Source organism: Oncorhynchus mykiss, chromosome 19 (genome assembly GCF_013265735.2).
Source record: "Oncorhynchus mykiss isolate Arlee chromosome 19, USDA_OmykA_1.1, whole genome shotgun sequence".
Classification (NCBI taxonomy): domain Eukaryota; kingdom Metazoa; phylum Chordata; class Actinopteri; order Salmoniformes; family Salmonidae; genus Oncorhynchus; species Oncorhynchus mykiss.
The window spans coordinates 33,474,232-33,495,046 of record NC_048583.1 but is presented as its reverse complement, the minus strand read 5'-3'; the positions used below and the strand labels follow the sequence as shown (position 1 = coordinate 33,495,046).

Genomic DNA, 20,815 nt, shown 5'->3' with positions numbered 1-20,815 from the left:
GTGAGGTCAGAAGCAGAAGAGAAAGTAGGAAAGTAACAGCCTTTAGTGGGAAAGCCATGAAAAAAACACACTGTCCCGTTTAGAACTGTGTAGTAGCACCGGCCACCGACCACCTGTACAATCAATGTCTTGTAAAGACCTTGTTTCTGAAGTTACTGATCAGGGTTAAGGCACAGATGTTATGTAAGCGCAAACATTATATTAGGACATAATAAACAACTGTTGGTTGATTTCTTTCAGACCAACTCGACCCTCAGTATTTAACATACAAAAGTGAGACGAGAGAGTTAGTAAAAAAGGAGATTTGGGTTAAAGGGCAATTCCGCCACTTTCAGCACCATACCAGTTTCTACATATGTGAAAATGTCACGTTTCGATGCTCTGTAGTTAAAAAGGTCCTAAAAAATGCTTCTGTGACATCAAAGGGTAAGAATAAAAGTTTTTAAAAAGACAGTGTATTTCAAAACCTGCAATGAGTTTCAGGCCAGAAGGAGGGAATGTTATTGCCCCCACGTCACGTTACATTTTAATTGGGTAGAACGTTTTAAAACTATTTTTTTCCAACAAAAATTAGAAATGCACCGTTTTCACATATGTAGACACTGGTATTGTGCTAGAGATAACGAAAATGAGGTTGAAAAGTGGTGGATTGCCCTTTAAGATGTACTAAAAGGCTCCTCAAAGCATGTAAATGCACTTGATGTTCACAATTTGTACAACAAAAACATGGTCTACCATATTTGTATCAATGACTCCATTGTTACTAGTTTTTGCACATCCTATGTTCAATAGCCATAGTTACGCAGCCCGATTCCTCATGTGATGATGGGTGACATATGGGTTTATTCTGGGATAAAGCTCTGCATTATGTCCTGCTTTAGCAGTTTAAACATGCATCATCATGACAGTCGACTAAGTCCCTTAAGAATATTTCTTAAACCCTTTTTTCATAGAAAAACAAAAGTTTTCTATGCAAGCTGTGTGTGTGGGGGTTCAGTTCCACACACAGGGACATTATATTAGATGGTGTGGGCTTAGGTTGTAGTAGAGTTTTACCGTTATGGGCCTCCCCCGTCACCGTACCCTCTCCTGCTGGGTTGCCATCCTGGTCTCTCCACTTCCAGTCGATGCCCCGCACCACGCGCGCCCCTGGCACTATGTACTTCATCACCTGGGAGCGGAACAGACGCCTCTGCCTGCGGAGATTGGCCTCTGCCTCCTTCACTGCTTTACCTGTGGAGGGGAGAAGGAGACAGGTCAGATTGCTTGGAGTCATTAAAATCAAATGAATAATTATTCATAAACATACTACACTGAACAAAAATATAAAAACGCAACATGTAAAGTGTTGGTCCCATGTTCCATGAGCGGAAATAAAATATCCCAGAAATGTTTCTTACGTACAAAAAGCTTATTTCTCTCAAATGTTGTGCACAAATGTGTTTACATCCCTGTTAGATGGATTATCTTGGAAAGCTGACTATCTGAGAGGTGTGGCATGTCAAGAAGCTGATTAAAACAGCATTATCATTACGCAGTTCCACTGCGGACAATAAAAAGGCAACACATTTGCAGTTGTAACACAATGCCACAGATTTTTCATGTTGAGGGAGCGTGCAATTGGCATGCTGACTGCAGGAAAGTCCATCAGAGCTGTTGCCAGAGAATTCAATGTTTATTTCTCTACCATAAGCCGCCTCCAACATCATTTTAGAGAATTTAGCAGTACATCCAACCAGCCACACAACCGCAGACCACGTGTATGGCGGTGTGTGGATGAGCGGTTTGCTGATGTCAACATTCTGAACAGAGTGCCCCATGGTGGCGGTGGGGTTATGGTATGGACAGGCATAAGCTACAGACAACGAACCCAATTGCATTTTACCGATAGCAATTTCAATGCACCGTGACGAGATCCTGAGGCCCATTGTCATGCCATTCATCTGCCACCATCTCCTCATGTTTCAGCATTATAATGCATAATAATTATAATCCATGTCGTAAGGATTTGGACACAATATCTGGAAGCTGAAAATATCCCAGGTTTTCCATGGCCTGCATTCTCACCAGACATGTTACCACCCATTGAGCATGTTTGGGACGCTCTGGATCGACGTGTACGACAGCATGTTCCAGTTCCCGCCAATATCCAGCAACTTTGCACAGAGTGGGACAACATTCCACAATAAACTCTATACAAAAGACATGTGCCGCGCAACATGAGGCAAATGGTGTTCACACCAGAAACGGACTGGTTCTGATCCAGGACCCCTACCTTTATTTTTTTAAGTTATCTGTATTCCCAGTCATGTGAAATCCATAGACTAGGGCCTAATGAATTTCTATCAATTGACTGATGTCCTTATACGTACTCTAACTCAGTAAAATGAATGAAATTGTTGCATGTCGTGTTTATAGTTTTTGTTTAGTAGACAACCAGTGTCGGCCTCAGCAAAAAGAGTGCTCCTCGCATACACAGTGCCTTCAGAAAGTATTCACACTCCTCAACTTTATCCAAATGTTATTGTTACAGCCCGAATTTAAAATGGATTAAATGGAGATGTTCTGTCACTGGCCAACACACTATACTTTATGTCAAAGTGGAATTATGATCTTCAAACTTTTTACAAATGAATAAAAAAGCTGAAATGTCTCGTGTCAAAAAGTATTCAACCCTTTTTTTATGGCAAGCCTAAATAAGTTCAAGTAAAAATGTGTTTAACAAATCACATAAGTTAATTTTGAGCAACTACCTCATCTCTGTACCCCACACACACAGACAATTGTAAGTTCCCTCACTAGAGCAGTGAATTTAGATTCAACCACAAAGGCCACAGAGTACCACAGTATGTGTCATAATACCCATAAAACCTAGCAGTCAAACAGGGAAATGGTTCCAATTGTTTTCCCACCATTCATTTTTCCCCATGGGAGGATTTTAGAAACACTAAAATAAGGGCCGTTTCATGTAGACTTACCCTGGCGTGACCTTTTGAGAACCGTGTAAATCTCTTTAGGACAAGGTGACTTATCAATATAAAAAGGGGCTACTAAGTGGCGCAGCAGTCTAAGACAATGCATCTCAGTGCAAGAGGCGTCACTACTACAGTACCTGATTCGAATCCAGCGTGCATCACATCCGGCCGTGATTGGGAGTCCCATAAGCAGGCGCACAATTGGCCCAGCGTCGTCCGGGTTTGGCCGTCATTGTAAATAAGATTTTTTTCTTAACTGACTTGCCTCGTTAATAAAAGGTTAAATAAAAAATAAATATATTATTTGCCTATATTTACCCCACAAAAATTATACTGTGCAAGTTTTAAATTGACAATACCTGTTAGCAAAAGACAGTCAGCAATAGATGTGCTGGAGCTTGCAGAGATTTGTAGTGTGCATGATGTTTAATCTGATGCTAATTAGCCATTTAGAATCTGAGTAAATCGAGACAAATATATTGATAAAAGTCACCTTGTCTGAGAGGTTTAAATAGTTATCAAAACATCATGCCAGGGTAAGCCTACACAAAACACAGCCCCTATTTTAAGTGTTTCTAAAATCCCCTATGGTGAAAATTTACCGTGGATAAACAATTGGAAGCCTTTCCCTGTTTGATGGGTAAAAATAATGAAAGCAGACATTGAATATCCCTTTGAACATGGTAAAGTTATTGATTACACTTATGGTATATCAATAAACCCAGTCACTACAAAGATACAGGCATCCCTTCTAACTCAGTTGCCGGAGAGGAAGGAAACCGCTCAGGGATTTCAGGCCAATGGTGACTTTAAAAGGGTCACAGAGTTTAATGGCTGTGATATGAGAAAAGTGAGGATGGATCAACAACATTGTTAAAATCATTAAGTGTTTTGACTGTTCCTTGACAGCACTAGTGCGAGCTTAGACCCCCAAAGAGCTAGCAGAAGTAGCAAGGACAAACTCCCTAGATGGAAGAAACCTTGAGAGGACCCAGACTCTTACCTAGCTGGTCCTCACACACGCCGCTGACGGTGCCGTAGATCTCCAGGCCTGACAGAGACAGGTAGTGGGTCTGCCCACTGGCATTCTTCCCCATCTGCTTGATGCGGATGTGTCTCCAGCCCTGCTTCTCCTCTTTCGAAGGGTCCAGAGGCCAGGTGGCTGTGGACCTTCGACAGGACACAAACTCACAGTCAGACTTACAGGTTTAGGGTCTTGAGTTTTTCCTGATGAGACTCTCCTGCCCTATGGGCCATTCTGTCTGGGACAAGGCTTACTTACCCTGGCTCGTTGAGGCTGCAGTCATCCACGTGGGTGTACAGACTCATCCAGATCTGGCCGTCTTTGGACACCTGGAACACCCAGTTCCTGAGGGCAGAGCGGCCGTAGCCACGGGCATGGCGCAGGGTGTAGGCCGAGGGGATGACCCACAGGCCCAGGTCGATGGCGAACCACGCGTTCTTATCGTCGTTGGTGTGGCAGTTGAGGGCAGAGCTGTCCCGACTCAGGATGTCCTCCAGTCGGCCGTAGGGCAGGTTACGACCCTCAGAGGAGGTCACTACCACCAGGCCGTAGGCCGCTGGGTTTACCCACTCATAGGCAGTCCTGGAGACACAAAGGAAACACTAGATTAATACAAGGTTGTTTTTCTTATATTGGCTCATAAGCATTAAGCTCATTATCAGGTCTTCGTACATAAAGACAATGGGAGGAGACTTACTTTGCATTGGTGCCAATCCAGTAAACTATTCCGTTCTCGTCAAAGTCATGCTGGTGTCTGAATGTGAAGGTCTGTCCCTCTCTCAGTTTCCTGACGAAGATGAAGGAGGATCTGTCAAAGTCGTACCACTGCTTGGCCACCTGGAGGAGAGAGAGACAAGATTACGTGCATGTTTGAGATGGACTACATTGCAGTCAGAATGCACAGAATCACTGATCTTCAAATCACCTTGCATACTAAATAACTTCTATTATGTGATCAAGACTAGCAATTCTGCACCTCAACTTGCTCAAACTGATCCCCTCAAACACACAGAATGGCAGATAATGAGAGGATGAAACAGGGTTGAAATACCATCTTGAGGAGGTACTGCTCCAGAGACTCAACGGTGGCCAGGGGCTCCATCTTCAACATGCGCCCTGTGCGGTCGATCAGCGCCGTCTCCCCAGGGGCACGCTCCAGACGGAAACGCAACCTCCTCGTCAGGATCTAACACACGCACACAAAGAATGACGAATCCATTTTTCTGACCCTAAGCAATAAACAGGGAGCTGGAACAAACAAACGACTGGTCACCAACACTAGTGTGAGGTGAGGCTGGAGGAGAGACTCACCTGCAAGTTATAGGTGGAGCCTGGGGTGTCATACAGATGCAGAGGTAGCCGCTCAATGGACTCCAGGACTGCTAGTAGTTTGCGGATTAAGGCAACTGCTGGTCGGCTGAATAAGTGGGACAAACCAGGAGATGAGCCACTAACACTTTTTTTTTTACAAATCATTTATATTAAAGTCCAAATTATTAGATTACCTTTCATCATCTTCGTTTTCACTGAATGCAGTTTTAAATACATTTATCCTTTCCATCAATGGTTTACAATCATGTTTCATGTCAAGTTCCACACTCTGAAATAGAAAAGAAAAACAGGACTTGAGCAGGAGTTGGACTAACGACGCAAAATATTCAGATTCAGGAAGTTTTATTGTCCCAACATTGAGGAAGTTGGATGCCCAGGCAGCCTTGTTCTCAACACTAAGGAAGGAAGAGAAATCTGCAGACCAAATGGATTCCTATATAGTGCACTACTGTTGCCCAAAGGGCCCTGGTGAAAAGTAGTGTACTAAATTGGAAAAATGGTACCATTTAGAACACATCCAAAATGCCTCAATCATCCATCGATCCCAACCTACTTACATTATTAAGGACTGTAAAAAGTGCTTGAACGAGGCCACTGCTGCACATTTCATATGGAGAGATGGTGTTTTCATCCTTGAGAACCACAATCAAGTTTTCCAGAGCCGTTTTCATCAGGTCTCGCCATGTGTTCTCTCCCTCGATACACTGCAACAGACAAAGCAGTACATTTAACTTTCACTGTGTCATCAAACCTGTCGCCTATAGCTTCAGACAGAACAACCAAGACAACAAAAACATGTCAAATAAAAATCTACTCAATCTTATCATTGTAGCAATTTCACTGTAAAATAGTACCGAGTGCTGTTGTGCGAGTGTTCCAAGGCAATTCCCTCACCCCCGCCTGTTGGTATGCATAACGTTATCGGATTGTGATAAATGAGGTTAGAGTTGATGTGCTTCTGTGTTAGTACCTGTCTGTTGGTATGCAGCTCCCAAGCAGACTCCAGCTGGGTGGCGATGTTTCTCAGGGTGACCACCACCCCCCTGGGCATGTTCTCCACTGCCTTGAAGTGGTCTTCATACAGGTCTCTGGCCACAGTCTTCACCTACATTTAGATTTGACATTTTAGCCATTTAGCAGACGCTCTTATCCAGAGACACTTACAAATCCAGTGCATTCAACTAAGGTAGGCAGAACAACCACATAGCAAAACACAGGAACAGACAGGGAGGAGATCTAGTCTCACTGGTAAGGAAAGACTGGAGAGTAACTACAGTATCATAGAACCTAAAATAATGATGACGGCTTAACAACTAGATGGATAATATGTCATGCGGTCTAAAGCAAAAAGACAATCTGTGTCCCTGTTAAAAGAGAAAGTTATCTTCTAAATTCAGGGAGAAGGAAGCTGGCTTTAGAGAAAATAATTATAATAATACTGAAAAACACTGAACAGCAGACTGACGTCACTGCTAGAAAACAAAACATCCACCTTTTGTTTTGTTTTCTCCAATTTGGATTTGAGCTTCCTTCCTCTCTTTCCAGTCCAGCCGGTAACAAACTCTGACCCTGTACAACGCAAAACAAACAGAAAAGGAACTATTAGAAAGACAATCCCCATAGAATGCAAACCAGACTAAGAACTGGTGCCCTTGATGGCTTTCCCCTGGCCATCACCACCTCCCCTCATTCTAGCAGAGGATATCCTTACTATTGATTTACATTTTCTTTATTTAGAAATATGCATTTCTAAATTATTTACGAACACTTAATTACAGAATGAAATACAACATGAAATCTATGACCTATATGCACGGAAGTCCAAACCAACTGACCTAGTGACGTTTCAGCGGTGAACGAATGCTTGGTGCCCCTATTGGACTCGAACACGAAGCCGGGCAAGTCCTCCTTGAGGATGGTGGCCTGCTGCCCGTCAGAGTTGTGGATGGCGATCTCTCCCTCCTTCAGGCAGGTCAGGGACCAGTTCCCCACCGTCAGCTTGGTGGGACCCAGGGCAGACAGGATGGGCTGGCTAGCTGTCACAGGCTTCACCTGGCTACGGGCACGCTGCAGCTTCTCCAGAAACTCACTACGACTCTCTGGGTGGGCAAACAAGGATATGATGATGTCGTCATTAGCACATTAGACAAATTGGAACATGATGTTGGTTGCGAAATCTCCAGTATCATACTGTTATTCATTCATTTATAACTGCATGTACATAAGTGGAGGGAGCTCATACTGGCCTTATGTCCCAAAGGAGATGAAGAGGAATAAATAGAAAAAATAATATAAGTTCAAGTCATAACAGTCCAGGTATAACAGTCCAGGTATGTAGCTAGGTCTACCTGAGCTGTCGGAGCCTCCCTCGGGGCTGCCGCTGGAGTACATGGTGGCCAGCTTGCCGTCCAGGATGAAGCGGAACCATCCGTTGGAGCCGTTGGAGAGCTCCAGGGCTGCAGCGTCGCTCCAGATGTACAGGCAGTCCCTTCCCCTGATGACGGACCAGTCACGCCAGTGGTAGGGCTTCCCCTGCTGCACCTCTTTGGCTTCCTCCTGGGGCTCATCCTCCTGGCAGGACAGAGAGAGACAAACATTTACATTTTAGTCATGAAGCGGACACTTATCCAGAGATAGACTTGAATGATACATTTATATAATAATACATTTGTAGAGTGCTTTTCATTAACATAGACATCAGAAAGCTCCATCAGTGCATCTTTGGTCTGACTGCAATGTGGTGTTCTTATTTCACCTTCTCTGGTTTGGACTCCTCCTCGTTCTCGTCGTCTGAAGTGGGTCCAGCCAGAGTGGACACCTTGTTGATGACGCCCAGCCTGGCCAGCTGGTCCAGGAAGACGTCTCCTCCCTTGTCAACCAGGTCTCTGATGATCTGCAGGGCCAGCAGGTGACCGTCATCATCATCCTATGGCGGAAGAGAGACACCGCAGTTAACTTAGCCTCCAGACACAAGCACTGTGGATGAAACCTGGTGCAACTAGAGAGCTTAACAGGCATCAGGTCAGTGGTGGACAGCGTTGTTAACAGTGGTGGGTCACACACACACACACACACACCTCCTAATCCAGCACAGGGGAAAAAACACACAAAGGGATGGATGTCGTGTATTGCCTTACCTCCTGATCCAGCACGGTGGCAGTGATCTCCACTAGCACGGTGGGCAGGTTGTGACCGGTGTCAGAGTCACACACCTCCTTCAGCAGCACCTCACAGCTGTAGTGGATCATCTTCCTGATCAGAGCCAGGCTAGCTTTCCTGGGGGGGGGGGGGGGGACATGTGTTAATGGCGTTGCATATATCCCTATTGAAATGAAAATACATTCAGGCACTTAGTCATATAAATAGTATTGTATACACTACCGTTCAAAAGTTTGGGGTCACTTAGTTAAAAAACAAGGACATTTCTAAAGCACATTTTTTGTCCATTCCAAATAACATCAAATTGATCAGAAATACAGTGTAGACATTGTTAATGTTGTAAATGACTATTGCTGGAAACGGCAGATTTTTTATGTAGTATCTACATAGGCCCATTATCACCAACCATCACTCCTGTGTTCCAATGGCACGTTGTTGTGTTAGCTAATCCAAGTTTAGTGTTTTAAAAGGCTAATTGCTCTTTAGAAAACCCTTTTGCAATTATGTTAGCACAGCTGAAAACTGTTGTTCTGATTAAAGAAGCAATAAAACTGGTCTTCTTTAGACTAGTGAGTATCTGGAGCATGAGATTTGTGGGTTCAATTACAGGCTCAAAACATCCAGAAACAAGTAACTTTCTTCTGAAACTCAGTCTATTCTTGTTCTGAGACATGAAGGCTATTCCATGCGAGAAATTGCCAAGAAACCGAAGATCTCGTACAACACTGTGTACTACTCCCTTCAAACGGGCTCTAACCAGAATATAAAGAGGAGTGGGAGGCCCCGGTGCACAACTGAGCAAAAGGACAAGTACATTAGAGTGTCTAGTTTGAGAAACAGACACCTCACAAGTCCTCAACTGGCAGCTTCATTAAATAGTACCCAAAACACCAGTCTCAACATCAACAGTGAACGTAGTACACAGCATTGTACAAGATCTTCAGTTCTTTGTGTCTGGCCATTTTGAGCCTGTAATCGAACCCACAAATTCTGATGCTCCAAATACTCAACTAGTCTAAAGAAGGCCAGTTTTCTTGCTTCTTTAATCAGCATAACCATTTTCAGCTGTGCTAACATAATTGCAAAAGGGTTTTCTAATGATCAATTAGCCTTTTAAAATGATAAACTTGGATTAGCTAACACAACAACGTGCCATTGGAACACAGGAGTGATGGTCACTGATAATGGCCTCTGTACGTATATGTAGATATTCGATCAATAAAATCTGCCATTTCCAGCTACAATAGTAATTTAAAACATTAACAATGTTTACACGGTATTTCTGATCAATTTGATGTTATTTTAAATGGACAAATTTTAAAAACAAGGAAACTCCTAAGTGACCCCAAACTTTTGAACGGTAGTGTATATCTATGGGCTTAGACAACTCATACAGTAACAAGAGCATTTTGTCTTGTGTGGGTGGGAGGGATAAGTATAACATGTGTTTGAGTCAATCATCCTAGTCATTGGTAACATTCTAATGATTTTATGTTGCATAGAACACACTGGTAATGTTACAGTACATTTATATGGACCTTGGGTCGATTGGTCAAATGATTCTCAAAGTCACCTAATAGAAGGTAGCATGGTTTGCTGAAAGGTTTGTGCAAATACTGGTAGCAGTCTCTTCAAGTAGATTGGGGCCATCTCCGGGTCTCCTTTGGGTTCGCTGCCCTCCTCCTCCTCCTTGTTCGCATCTTTCTTCTTCTTGTCCTCTCCTTTGTTAACGGGGCACATCCAGTCTCCTACAGAACAGAACACAACAGGTTGTCACATAACCACTGTCCTTGTTTTCAGATAAAGAACATGATATGGGTCACTCATAACCAAGTTTTTTTTACTGCCAGTCGGATAACCCAGATGCTATGTCCATTTGTTGCGGTGGTGGAAAAAGTTCCCAAATGTCATACTCGAGTAAAAGTAAAGATAACTTAACAGAAAATGACTCAAGCAAAAGTAACCCAGTAAAATACTAGTTGAGTAAAAGTATTGGGTTTTAAATATACTTAAGTATCAAAAGTAAATGTAATTGCTAAAATATACTTTAGTATCAAAAGCAAAACAAAGTATAAATCATTTCATATTCTTTATATTAAGCAAACCAGATGGCACCATTTTCTTTTTTTATTTACAGATAGCCGGGGGCAACACTTAGACATCATTTACAAATTAAGCATTTGTGTTTAGTGAGTCACTAGATCAGAGGCAGTAGGGATGACCAGGGATTTTTTTTCTCTTGGTAAGTATGTGAATTGGACCCTTGCCCTGCTAAGCATTTAAAATGTAACGAGTACTTTTGAGGGTCATGGAAAATATATGGAGTAAAAAGTACATTTGATTATTTAGGAATGTAGTGAAGTAAAAGTTCTCAAAAATATAAATACAAAAAAAAACTACTTAAGTAGTACTTTAAAGTATTTATACTTCAGCACTTTAAACCACTGGTTTGTTGTTTGCTCGTTGTTGTTTCTATGTGCATATGTAACTTCGAAATCATTTCCTCCTCAAGGACAATAATAAACATCAACCAATCAACTCGAAAATCATTGGAAGGTGTGATTATGTTCATATATTATAACTCACCAGGAGACTGGAGGATGGCTACAACCTCACTGTGGCCACGCTCCCTGGCTTTATCCAGGGGAGTTTTCCCATCTTCATCTCGAAGGTCAGGGTTGGCACCATGTCGCAGTAGAGTCTAGAGACACAGACAGCGATGTTTACTAAGGCAACATGCATAGGGTCTAACTGTACACTATTTACACAAAAGTATGTAGACCCCCTTCAAATTTGTGGATTTGGCTATTTCAGCCACACCCGTTGAGTACACAGCGATGCAATCTCCATAGGAAAACATTGGCAGTAGAATGGCCTAACTGAAGAGCTCAGTGATCTTCAACGTGGCACCATCATAAGATGCCACCTTCCCAACAAGTCAGTTCTTCAAATTTCCAGTCAACTGTAAGTGTCGTTATTGTGAAGTGGAAACGTCTAGGAACAACAACGGCTCAGCCGTGAAGTGGTAGGCCACACAAGCTCACAGAACGGGACCACCGAGTGCTAAAGTTTTTTTTGTCTGTCCTTGGTTGCAACACTCACTACTGAGATCCAAGCTGCCTCTGGAAGCAATGTCAACACAATAACTGTTTGTCAGGAGCTTCATGAAATTGGTTTCCATGGCTGAGCAGCCATACACAATCCTAAGATCACCTTGCGCAATGCCAGACGTCGGCAGGAGTTGTGTAAAGCTTGCAGCCATTGGACTCGGGAGCAGTGGAAATGCGTTCTCTGGAGTGATGAATCACGCTTCACCTTCTGGCAGTCCGACGGACTGGGTTTGGCAGATGCCAGGAGAACACTACCTGCCCCAATGCATAGTGCAAACTGTAACGTTTGGTGGAGGGTTAATGGTCTGGGGTTGTTTTTCATGGTTCGGTCTAAACCTCTTTGTTCCAGTGAAGGGAAACCTTAACGCTACAGCATACAATGACATTCTAGACGATTCTGTGCTTCCAATTTTGTGGCAATAGTTTGGGGAAGGCCCTTTCCTGTTTCAGCATGAGAATGCCCCTATGCCCAAAGCAAGGTCATTACAGAAATGGTTTGTTGACATCGGTGTGAAAGAACTTGGTCTACACAAAGCCCCGACTTCAACCCCATCGAACACCTTTGGGATGAATTGAACTGTGAGCCAGGCCTAAATGCACAACATCAGTGCCCGACCTTAATAATCCTTCCCGCAGAAATGTTCCAACATCTAGTTGAAAGCCTTATCGCTGCAAAGGGGGACCAACTCCCTAATAATGTCCATGATTTGGAATGAGATGCTTGATGAGCACGTCTCCACATACTTTTGGTCATGTAGTGTATTTCCAAACAACATATAGAGAAGGATTGAGTGCGCACGCACCGTGATTTATTTTCATTAATTGAAATCAACATAAACCAGCGCCCAACATTCCGGCTCCTGGGCCTTTGTCAAGGGATGTTGGTCAAAACAAAGCGTCAGAAGATATTTCCTATGAGGGTTAAAGAGAGCATAGCTACCTTTGCTACTTGAGGCCGCCCGAAACAGGCAGCGTAATGGAGGGAGGAGGACCTCTGACCTCTGTTGACATCAGCACCTCTCTCACACAGGAACTCAACCTAGGACACCAACCACAACAGGGGTTATTCAACATGGTCCAGGCAAAGGAACACTTTTAAAAACATTTTTTAAATAGCAAATAGAAAGGTTTCTTATTAAAACTAGTCCACGCAGTCCTTCCTAGTCTATTTTCTTCTGTTTGGAGCCTAATGAATACAAGGTGTTTTGTAAGACAACGTGATAGACCTGGTTTCGAGGTGACAAACAAGCAATTATTAAACCAAACCCTAGTAGTCAGGCTGCATTAGGCCACATTATGGATACACAGCATTCATTAATGTTTATGCTGCTGTTTGTTGCTATGGACACCTTGAGAGCCTTGAGCACTTCCTGGTTGTGAACAGCTTTGTTCTTGCAGCTCAACAGGGAGGAGATACTGTCCTTAATTTCCTGGGCACAATGAGCCATTCTGTTCTGTTCCCATGCATAATGGCCACCATAATGTACAGGGTAAACTATTACAATTACCCTGTAAAGAGATGGAGGGATACAGACTCAAGTCTAAAAATAACAGCTAACATCTTACCATTTCCTGTGTGCCAAACGCAGAGGCCCAGTTCAAAAGAGTCTGCCCAACATCATCCATGAAATTCACTTCAAAAGCTGAAACAAGGGAATGATTTCGGGGAATTGACAAAGCGTGCACGCCATCATAAACATGATACATCTACCATTATACAAACAAAAGGCTGAAATTAATGAGGAAAAAGGGAACCATTCCACCTTATTGGACAAGCTTCCTCTGCCACAACCCCCTGTAGCCTCCAGACAGAAACACCACATGGTGTTAATAACAAAGGTATATTTTGGTTATCACTACGGCAACATCCTCCAGGAACAATAAACAACCTGATATTTACATTTAGTTATTAAGAAGAGGAGGAAGAATAAAACATAGGATGTCAGCTTCCCAAATGGTGCCCTATTCCCTTTATAGTGCATAACCTTTGACCCTATATCCACCCACCCCCGGTGTCGATTGCGTCGATGAGCGCATCTGTGTCTTTGCTGCGGATACAGTCGATGAGCTGTCGGTGGGAGCGCTCCCCGGAGCTGTCCAGCCGTCGCAGGCCCGGGATGCGTCCTGTTGTGCCAGCAGTGGATTTGGGCAGAGCCTTGCGGCCCTCAAACAGCAGCACCAGCAGCAGGTCCACCAGACGCATGGTGTCCAGAACACAGCGTTCATCCCCCTGCAGGGCACTCTCCATTGAGTCAGGCAGCGCAGAGCGCAGAAGATCCTACACACACACACAGGAAACACACAGGCGCACACACACAGGGAGGAGGCAAAACAAAAACACAGCTGTAAATTATTACCCCAATCCATTACTCTCCTACGCTAGCCATTCTCACTTCATCATAGCTCTCATTACAATACAGGGCTCGTTACTGAAATATTCTGAAACTGGATCCTTTCCAAGGTTGTTTGTTTGTTATTACCGTTAGCTTTTAAGATATTGCAGTTCATACATTAACATTGTGCCAATAAAATTGTTTTGGAATAAATTATTAATTCTTACTAATACAGAAATGTGTCCCAGAGGGCACACAACACCAAACACAGCTACCAATTTGGCAGCAAATCAAACTGCAATAATTTGTCAAGGCTAAGGACTTCATTTAAAAAGCATTCTAATAAAACTTCTCTCAGGGTGTAGTGCCTTTGAGATTTGGGATGGTCCTTGAAGATTACATTTCAGAAAGGGTATATTGGACCAATTTGTTTTGTAACTGTGTATTTAAAAAAAAACAAGACCAATTGTAAAATGTCCTTACATGAGTGACGAGGGGAGAACCTCTGCACAGGGTGGAGAGCAGGCTGACGATGGTGGACACCTGGTTGCTGAGTTTGGAATCAGCGACTGTGGGTTGGGCCCCAGTGGAGGTCCGGCCTGGCTTACTGGTGGAGGAGGGGCCGGAGACCGTGCCTCCTGCAGCAGCCATCCGGGACAGCAGCTCTTCTGTCAGCCCGTGCTTGGCCAGAGGCGCTGGGTCCACCCCTCGACGGGTGAAGCGGTCCGCCAGGGAGGCGAAGCAGCGCAGAGCCCCGTCAGACACCTGTGGATCAACGGGTTGCATTTTAAATCAATAGCAACGGAATCAACCAGACCTTTGAGCTTCTTTCCGATGATAATGGAGTCGATTTATATACTACTTTTCCAGAACATCAAAGTATTTATATGGTAAAGGGAAAACTCATCCATCCACCACCAATGTGTATGGATGCCTCCCCCCACCGATGACTCTTGAGTGGGTGTTCTATTCACCTGGTGGTCCTCGTGTTTGAGTAGGCTAGAGAGGGACTCCACGCAGGTCTCCAGAGAGGAGTCCTGGGGCTCCATCTTGCTGCACAGGCGAGACACCACAGCCATGGCGGAGTGCAGGGTGTCCTTATGGACCAGATGACCGCTGTCCCGGATGAAGCTAAGCACACAGTTCAGACCCCCAGCCTCAAACACTGCTCCAGACTCCCTGGTACAGATCAGCTCCAGCACCTGACAAATGACACCACAAACACAAGTTCAGCCAACAAAATAATACATTCATTATTGATTATTTACGGCGTTATTTTATGGTGTGTGGTCAATCTCACTATGGCCTGTACACAGCACCCGACTACTTTTGAGAGTGAGCATGTTCTCTATTATTCTACAACAAATATAAGCCCTTCCTCAAGCAGATATACTTGTTGTGTACACTACAGATAGAGGAAATATGACCTGCATATTCAAGGCTTCATTTGCATCTTCTGATTTGAATAAAACGTCTCCGGTAAAAGGGAAAGAACGTTCTCTTGCGTAAACAGTGAAAGGGAGCCTGAAGCCACCAGTTGATCACATAAAAAATGAAAAAGGCAAGGGGCATAATTGAATAATGTAGAACCAAAAACTAGATCTCCACACTGGTATGATGTTCCCTAACGGAGTCTTCGTCAGGAGCATTTTCGTAATAAAAAAAGCATACCTTGACACACTGCTCTGCCAGGTCTCTGCTGGTCCTGTTGTTGAGCTCCACCACCACCAGGCGGTTACACAATGCCTTGATAGCCCCCTCCACGCCAACGATCCTGCGGGTGCATTCAGCCGACACGTCCAGGTAGTATGTGATGGCGCGGGCCGTCACCTCCAGCACGTTGTCCGGAGCGCTCTCGTCCAGGAAGATCTTACACAGGGCTGGGAGGAAGGTGCGTGGGGGACACCTGGGAGAAGAGGACAGAGGACATTTATTTTTTATTTTTTATAAAACATTTATTTATCCCGTTAGAAGACCTCTTATGTACCTCTTGAATGACATGTAAACAAGCACCTGTGCATGACTCGGTAATCACATAAAAGGAGTTGTTGTTTTGTCATTATACACAGTTTGTATAAGCACTGCATTGTCATACTGTTGAGGACAACAGCTTGGGATGTTTGAGAGATGTTTGTGAGCCCAACAGTTGACATTTGTGAGATCAACAGTTGAATGTGTGTGTCTGTGACTCACGTCTCGAAGCAGCGGTCCACATTGTCAGACATGAGCAGCAGCATGCAGAGCTGCTCCAGGGCAATCAGCTGCATGTCCCTCTCATCTCCCTGGCCCATCTGGAGCCACTCCAGCAAGGTGTCTGGGTCCACGTCCGCCATGATCACCCCCCTGCTACAGCTCCCTATCTGGCACCTAGCCCAATCACTGCTGTGGGCTGAGCTGGGGACTCATCCGCTGGATGGCGAAAACACTGATAGGTCCAATCACTGCTCCCTCCCGTGTGTCATGAAGTCCTCCTTCACCTGGGGGAGGAAGGGAGACAGAAGGAGGGATGGGAGAGAGAAGGTAGAAAGAGAGGGGTAGAGAAAGCAGGCATTTAGTTTAATCGTGTATCCTCAAATTTGCAGTTGCCAATGGGATTATGTTGGGTAAGTCAGAACAACAAAGGTGTGTAGCTAGTTTGTGTAACAGCTGAAACAAGGTAATTGGTATACATAACTAAACAACAACAGCAACTGACTTTTCCTCTCAGGAAAGTAAGTGGGGCACAAAACCTGTTCTTCGGCTTCTGTATGTAGAGTGGAGGTACCATCTCAACACAATAGTGAGATCAAATATTTTCAGTTGGGGGGTGGACTACACTGATTAACAGCAGAACTACCTCCTTTGTTTGAGCCTGGATGGCTACAGGCTAGGGGCAGATCATCTTATCAACAGATTAATCACAAATTGACAGAGTGCTTGAGGTTTCTATGACTCTAGCAACCCAAGAGGTTGTATTGAGCTGTTGTGTAGGATTTAGGCCTAGGTTCCATTTCCTTTGAGATACAAACAGAAAGTCCAAAAAAGTATTGTAGGTAAGTAGAATTGATCCACCTTTCATTATTTACAGTCTGACAATAGAGACACTAATTAAGCCTATGTGCAGACATCTCTTCACTGAAGTGACATGATCATCATTACTATAGTACCCAATGTCACAAATATCGCCATAAAGGACAGCACATATGTTCAAGCCAGCAGTTCTTTAAAATAGGCCTATCTAGCTGGCTAGTTAGATTATGACTTGGTTCATTTTTACTGCCACTGCAGGCCAGCTAACGTTAGCTACATGACTAAGTTAGCTTGCTACTGTTAGCTACCTTTGTTACTGTAATTGACAAGCTACTGACGTTGCAGTTGGGACAGACAACCTAGCTAACTAAAAAAAATGGCAGTATAAAAATCGTACTGTTAGGTACAAACAAGCTAAACTGCATAGTTAACAAACATAAACAAGGTACCAGTTGCTAGCTCTAGATAAGGCCCCCACCGTTACTGACTCGCTAGCTAGCCCAGCTCTATCAGCATAGCCATCTGTCCACGAAGACACGTCATAACGTTGACCAGTTAGCTACATTATTATCTGATGTTGTTCTTCCATAAACTGTATTTTAGTACTGTAGTCATACGTTAATGTAGTTCACTTGTGGCTATATTTAGCTAAATTGACTAGCTAGCTAGGGATGGTTTATTTTAGTACTGTAGTCAGTTACGTTAATGTAGTTCACTTTTGGCTATATTTAGCTAAATTGACTAGCTAGCTAGGGATTGTTTATTTTAGTACTGTAGTCAGTTACGTTAATGTAGTTCACTTTCGGCTATATTTAGCTAAATAGCTAGCTAGGGATTGTTACGTTTGTTAGCAAGTAACTGGTGACCGGTTAAAGGCTCTAGTATATTAAATACTAGTTAGCTACTTCAAGCTAAGTGTGTGGTAGGAGGGAATCTAAACATAGCGGACTGTATAGAAAGTACGCCAACAGGCAAAATTGTGATTTTTCTAGTTGATCTCTGCATATCAGTTTTAGCCAATTGGCTACAACAAGCTGATGTTTGTCAGTGTAACTAACGTTATCTAACAGTTAACTCCTAACGCTGTTCAGATTAGCTAACGTTAACTCGGTGTCTCGTTAGCTAGTTGTCTAAAATTAAACAATTACATTAAAAGCAGAACATATTTACTAGCCAATATGCATATTTTGATAATTGGAAAATACTGAATAGTTCAAACCACGGTCGTAATAACAGTTACAATGTTATAATACATGGCCTGACCATGAACACATAATCCGCGAGGCTTCAGTTCCAGGAGAGCCCAAGGCCGCCACAGTTCCGTCAGTTACAGCACATAGGAAAAACTGGGTCGCTTGGTTTACAGCACCAGCATATCAGATAATCACTCACCGTCTTTCAGCAGCTGACGAGAAGAAAATTACGGTCGATTAAACCAATTAGTATGTAGAGGAACAAGCGAACCTAAGCAACAAAAAACAGCTTAATTCCTAGGTATTTTTACCGAGACATTAAGGTCAAAGTGGACGGTAACGCAATATACACATCCGAGCGAAATGGAGAGCCGTTGCGGTAACACAGTTGGCTCTCCGTCGTATGTATCACGAGGCTACGAAGCGTCCTAGTGTATACTCCATTCACGGTATGGAAGGCGGCGCTACAATACGTAGAAAAGCACAGACCACATTTCCATAATGACTTTATGTAAACGATGGACCCCACTGTGGCCCCCCAACATTCTAGGGTAACTATCTTCATTGGGCATACTCAAATTGGTATCATTCTTGAATATTACAGGCAGTCAGAAAAGGCTAAATACATGCATATGGTGTCATAGACAAATGAAGCAATGATTAAAGGAAATGTAGGCTTTATTGATAACACTGCCATTAGAAAATGTGTTTATTCAACCAATATTTTCATTTGTACAGTTTACAAAATAAAATGACAGGTTACATTACATACAGACTAGTATTTTATAGTATCCACACAGCTACAGTATGAAAGTGTCAAACAGCCTGAGCAAAAGCCAAGCTGAAAGCAGGACAATGTCCTCAGTACCAGATTTGTTATTGCAGAAACTCTCATTTGTAGCGTTAACTTTCTGAACCATCATCCCATGATTGACATCCATTATCATACTGTCAATTCTCTTTTCATTGCATTTGATTGATATTGACACTTGCATCCATTTCATAAATCCTCATTCTGATCAGTGTCCCTTTAAACCAGAAATGGATTTAACATACATTCTTCCACACTCAGCCATCCAGGATACTTTTGTATGGTAACTGAACATGAACATTGATTAAAAACAAAGAGGATTATGATAGTAATGCTGCTAACTGACTACTTGCTAACTGGATCCCTATGCAGCCCTTTTTTAATGTACTCAGTGACCATAATACAGTACTAAGATTATGACCATTATAATGTTAACTTCATAACGTTTTGATTGCTTGCTGGACATGTAGCTACAACAAACAGTATGTTAAGTGCAATGCCATTTCAAGAACATCAGTGCAGTGATTTTATTGTTCTGTGGACACACTGCTCTGTAGACAGTTGGTTTAGTCTTAAACAAAACCAAAAAATAGTATTCAGTACATGGTAGTTTACATTGCTTTTCCTGTATATTGCCATGGCAATTCAAACCTAAGTTGTGTTGGAAAATAAAGTTACTGGAGCGTTTTATTTTCCATCAACACTTCCATTATGACAGTAAATGTATGCCGTATCTCTTTCAGCTTACGTTGCAGAATGTCATACATACATCCACACCTTACCTGTCAAAAGTTTTAGAACACCTACTTGTTCATGAGTTTTTGTTTTGACTATTTTCTACATTGTAGAATAATAGTGAAGACATCAAAACTATGAAATAACACATATGGAATCGTGAAGTAACCAAAAAAAAAAAAAAAAGTGTTAAACAAATCTAAATATATGTTATATTTGAGATTCTTCAAAAAGCCACCCTGTGCCTTGACAGCTTTGCACACGCGTGGCATTCTCTCAACCAGCTTCATGAGTTAGTCACCTGGAATGCATTTCAATTAAAAGGTGTGCCTTCTTAAAAACACATTTGTGGAATTTCTTTCCTCCTTAATGCATTTGAGCCAATCAGTTGTGTTGTGACAAGGGGGGGGGGGGCTACAGAAAAATACCAAGTCCATATTATGGCAAGAATAGCTCAAATAAGCAAAGAGAAATGACAGACCATCATTACTTTAAAACATGAAGGTCAGTCAATCCAGAAAATTTCAATTACTTTCTTCAAGTACAGTCGCAAAAACCATCAAGCGCTTTGATGAAACCGGCTCTCATATGAGGACCGCCACAGGAAAGGAAGACCCAGAGTTCCCTCTGCTGCAGAGGATATGTTCATTAGTTACCAGCCTCAGAAAATAGATGCTTCACAGAGTTCAAGTCACAGACATTAGACCGATGGAAATTTGTCCTTTGGTCTGGAGTCCAAATTGGAGATATTTGGTTCCAACCGCCGTGTCATTGTGAGACGTGGTGTGGGTGAACGGATGATCTTTGCATGTGTATTTCCCACCGTAAAGCATGGTGTGATGGAGGTGGTAGTGTGATGGTGCTTTGCCCCTCACAGTCGGTGATTTGTTTATAATTCAAGGCACACTTAACCAGCATGGCAACCACAACATTCTACAGCGATACGCCATCCCATCTGGTATGGGCTTAGTGGGACTATCATTTGTTTTTCAACAGGACAATAACCCAACACACCTTCAGGCTGTGTAAGGGCTATTTGACCAAGAAGGAGAGTGATGGTGCTGCATCAGATAACCTGACCTCCACAATCACCCAACCTCAATTCAATTGAGATGGTTTGGGATGAGTTCGACC

General features: G+C 43.1%; 1 protein-coding gene across 8 annotated transcripts in view; it reads right to left on the bottom strand.

Moving 5' to 3' along the window:
* The window catches only part of hectd1 (HECT domain containing 1), a 28,401-nt gene extending 9,816 nt beyond the window's left edge, over nucleotides 1–18,585 (bottom strand). For 4 of the 8 annotated variants that reach the window (XM_021573977.2, XM_021573982.2, XM_021573979.2 and 1 more), the window contains exons 1-24: nucleotides 18,335–18,577; nucleotides 16,127–16,410; nucleotides 15,605–15,839; nucleotides 14,908–15,135; nucleotides 14,417–14,698; nucleotides 13,608–13,878; nucleotides 13,167–13,243; nucleotides 12,541–12,639; nucleotides 11,077–11,191; nucleotides 10,064–10,238; nucleotides 8,469–8,607; nucleotides 8,087–8,257; nucleotides 7,680–7,902; nucleotides 7,167–7,430; nucleotides 6,824–6,900; nucleotides 6,302–6,436; nucleotides 5,889–6,035; nucleotides 5,505–5,599; nucleotides 5,311–5,416; nucleotides 5,051–5,185; nucleotides 4,697–4,836; nucleotides 4,258–4,581; nucleotides 3,979–4,145; nucleotides 1,057–1,233 (exon numbers count right to left, since the gene is read on the bottom strand). In XM_021573977.2, the coding sequence (XP_021429652.1) occupies nucleotides 1,057–1,233; nucleotides 3,979–4,145; nucleotides 4,258–4,581; nucleotides 4,697–4,836; nucleotides 5,051–5,185; nucleotides 5,311–5,416; nucleotides 5,505–5,599; nucleotides 5,889–6,035; nucleotides 6,302–6,436; nucleotides 6,824–6,900; nucleotides 7,167–7,430; nucleotides 7,680–7,902; nucleotides 8,087–8,257; nucleotides 8,469–8,607; nucleotides 10,064–10,238; nucleotides 11,077–11,191; nucleotides 12,541–12,639; nucleotides 13,167–13,243; nucleotides 13,608–13,878; nucleotides 14,417–14,698; nucleotides 14,908–15,135; nucleotides 15,605–15,839; nucleotides 16,127–16,266 (3,922 nt within the window). In that variant the 5' untranslated portion in view covers nucleotides 16,267–16,410; nucleotides 18,335–18,577. Of the gene's footprint in view, nucleotides 1–1,056; nucleotides 1,234–3,978; nucleotides 4,146–4,257; nucleotides 4,582–4,696; nucleotides 4,837–5,050; nucleotides 5,186–5,310; nucleotides 5,417–5,504; nucleotides 5,600–5,888; nucleotides 6,036–6,301; nucleotides 6,437–6,823; nucleotides 6,901–7,166; nucleotides 7,431–7,679; nucleotides 7,903–8,086; nucleotides 8,258–8,468; nucleotides 8,608–10,063; nucleotides 10,239–11,076; nucleotides 11,192–12,540; nucleotides 12,640–13,166; nucleotides 13,244–13,607; nucleotides 13,879–14,416; nucleotides 14,699–14,907; nucleotides 15,136–15,604; nucleotides 15,840–16,126; nucleotides 16,411–18,205; nucleotides 18,299–18,334 lie in introns of those variants that run through there. The other 4 variants (XR_005037702.1, XM_021573983.2, XM_021573984.2 and 1 more) reach the window with 4 other exon arrangements.
* Nucleotides 18,586–20,815: the final 2,230 nt, after the last annotated feature.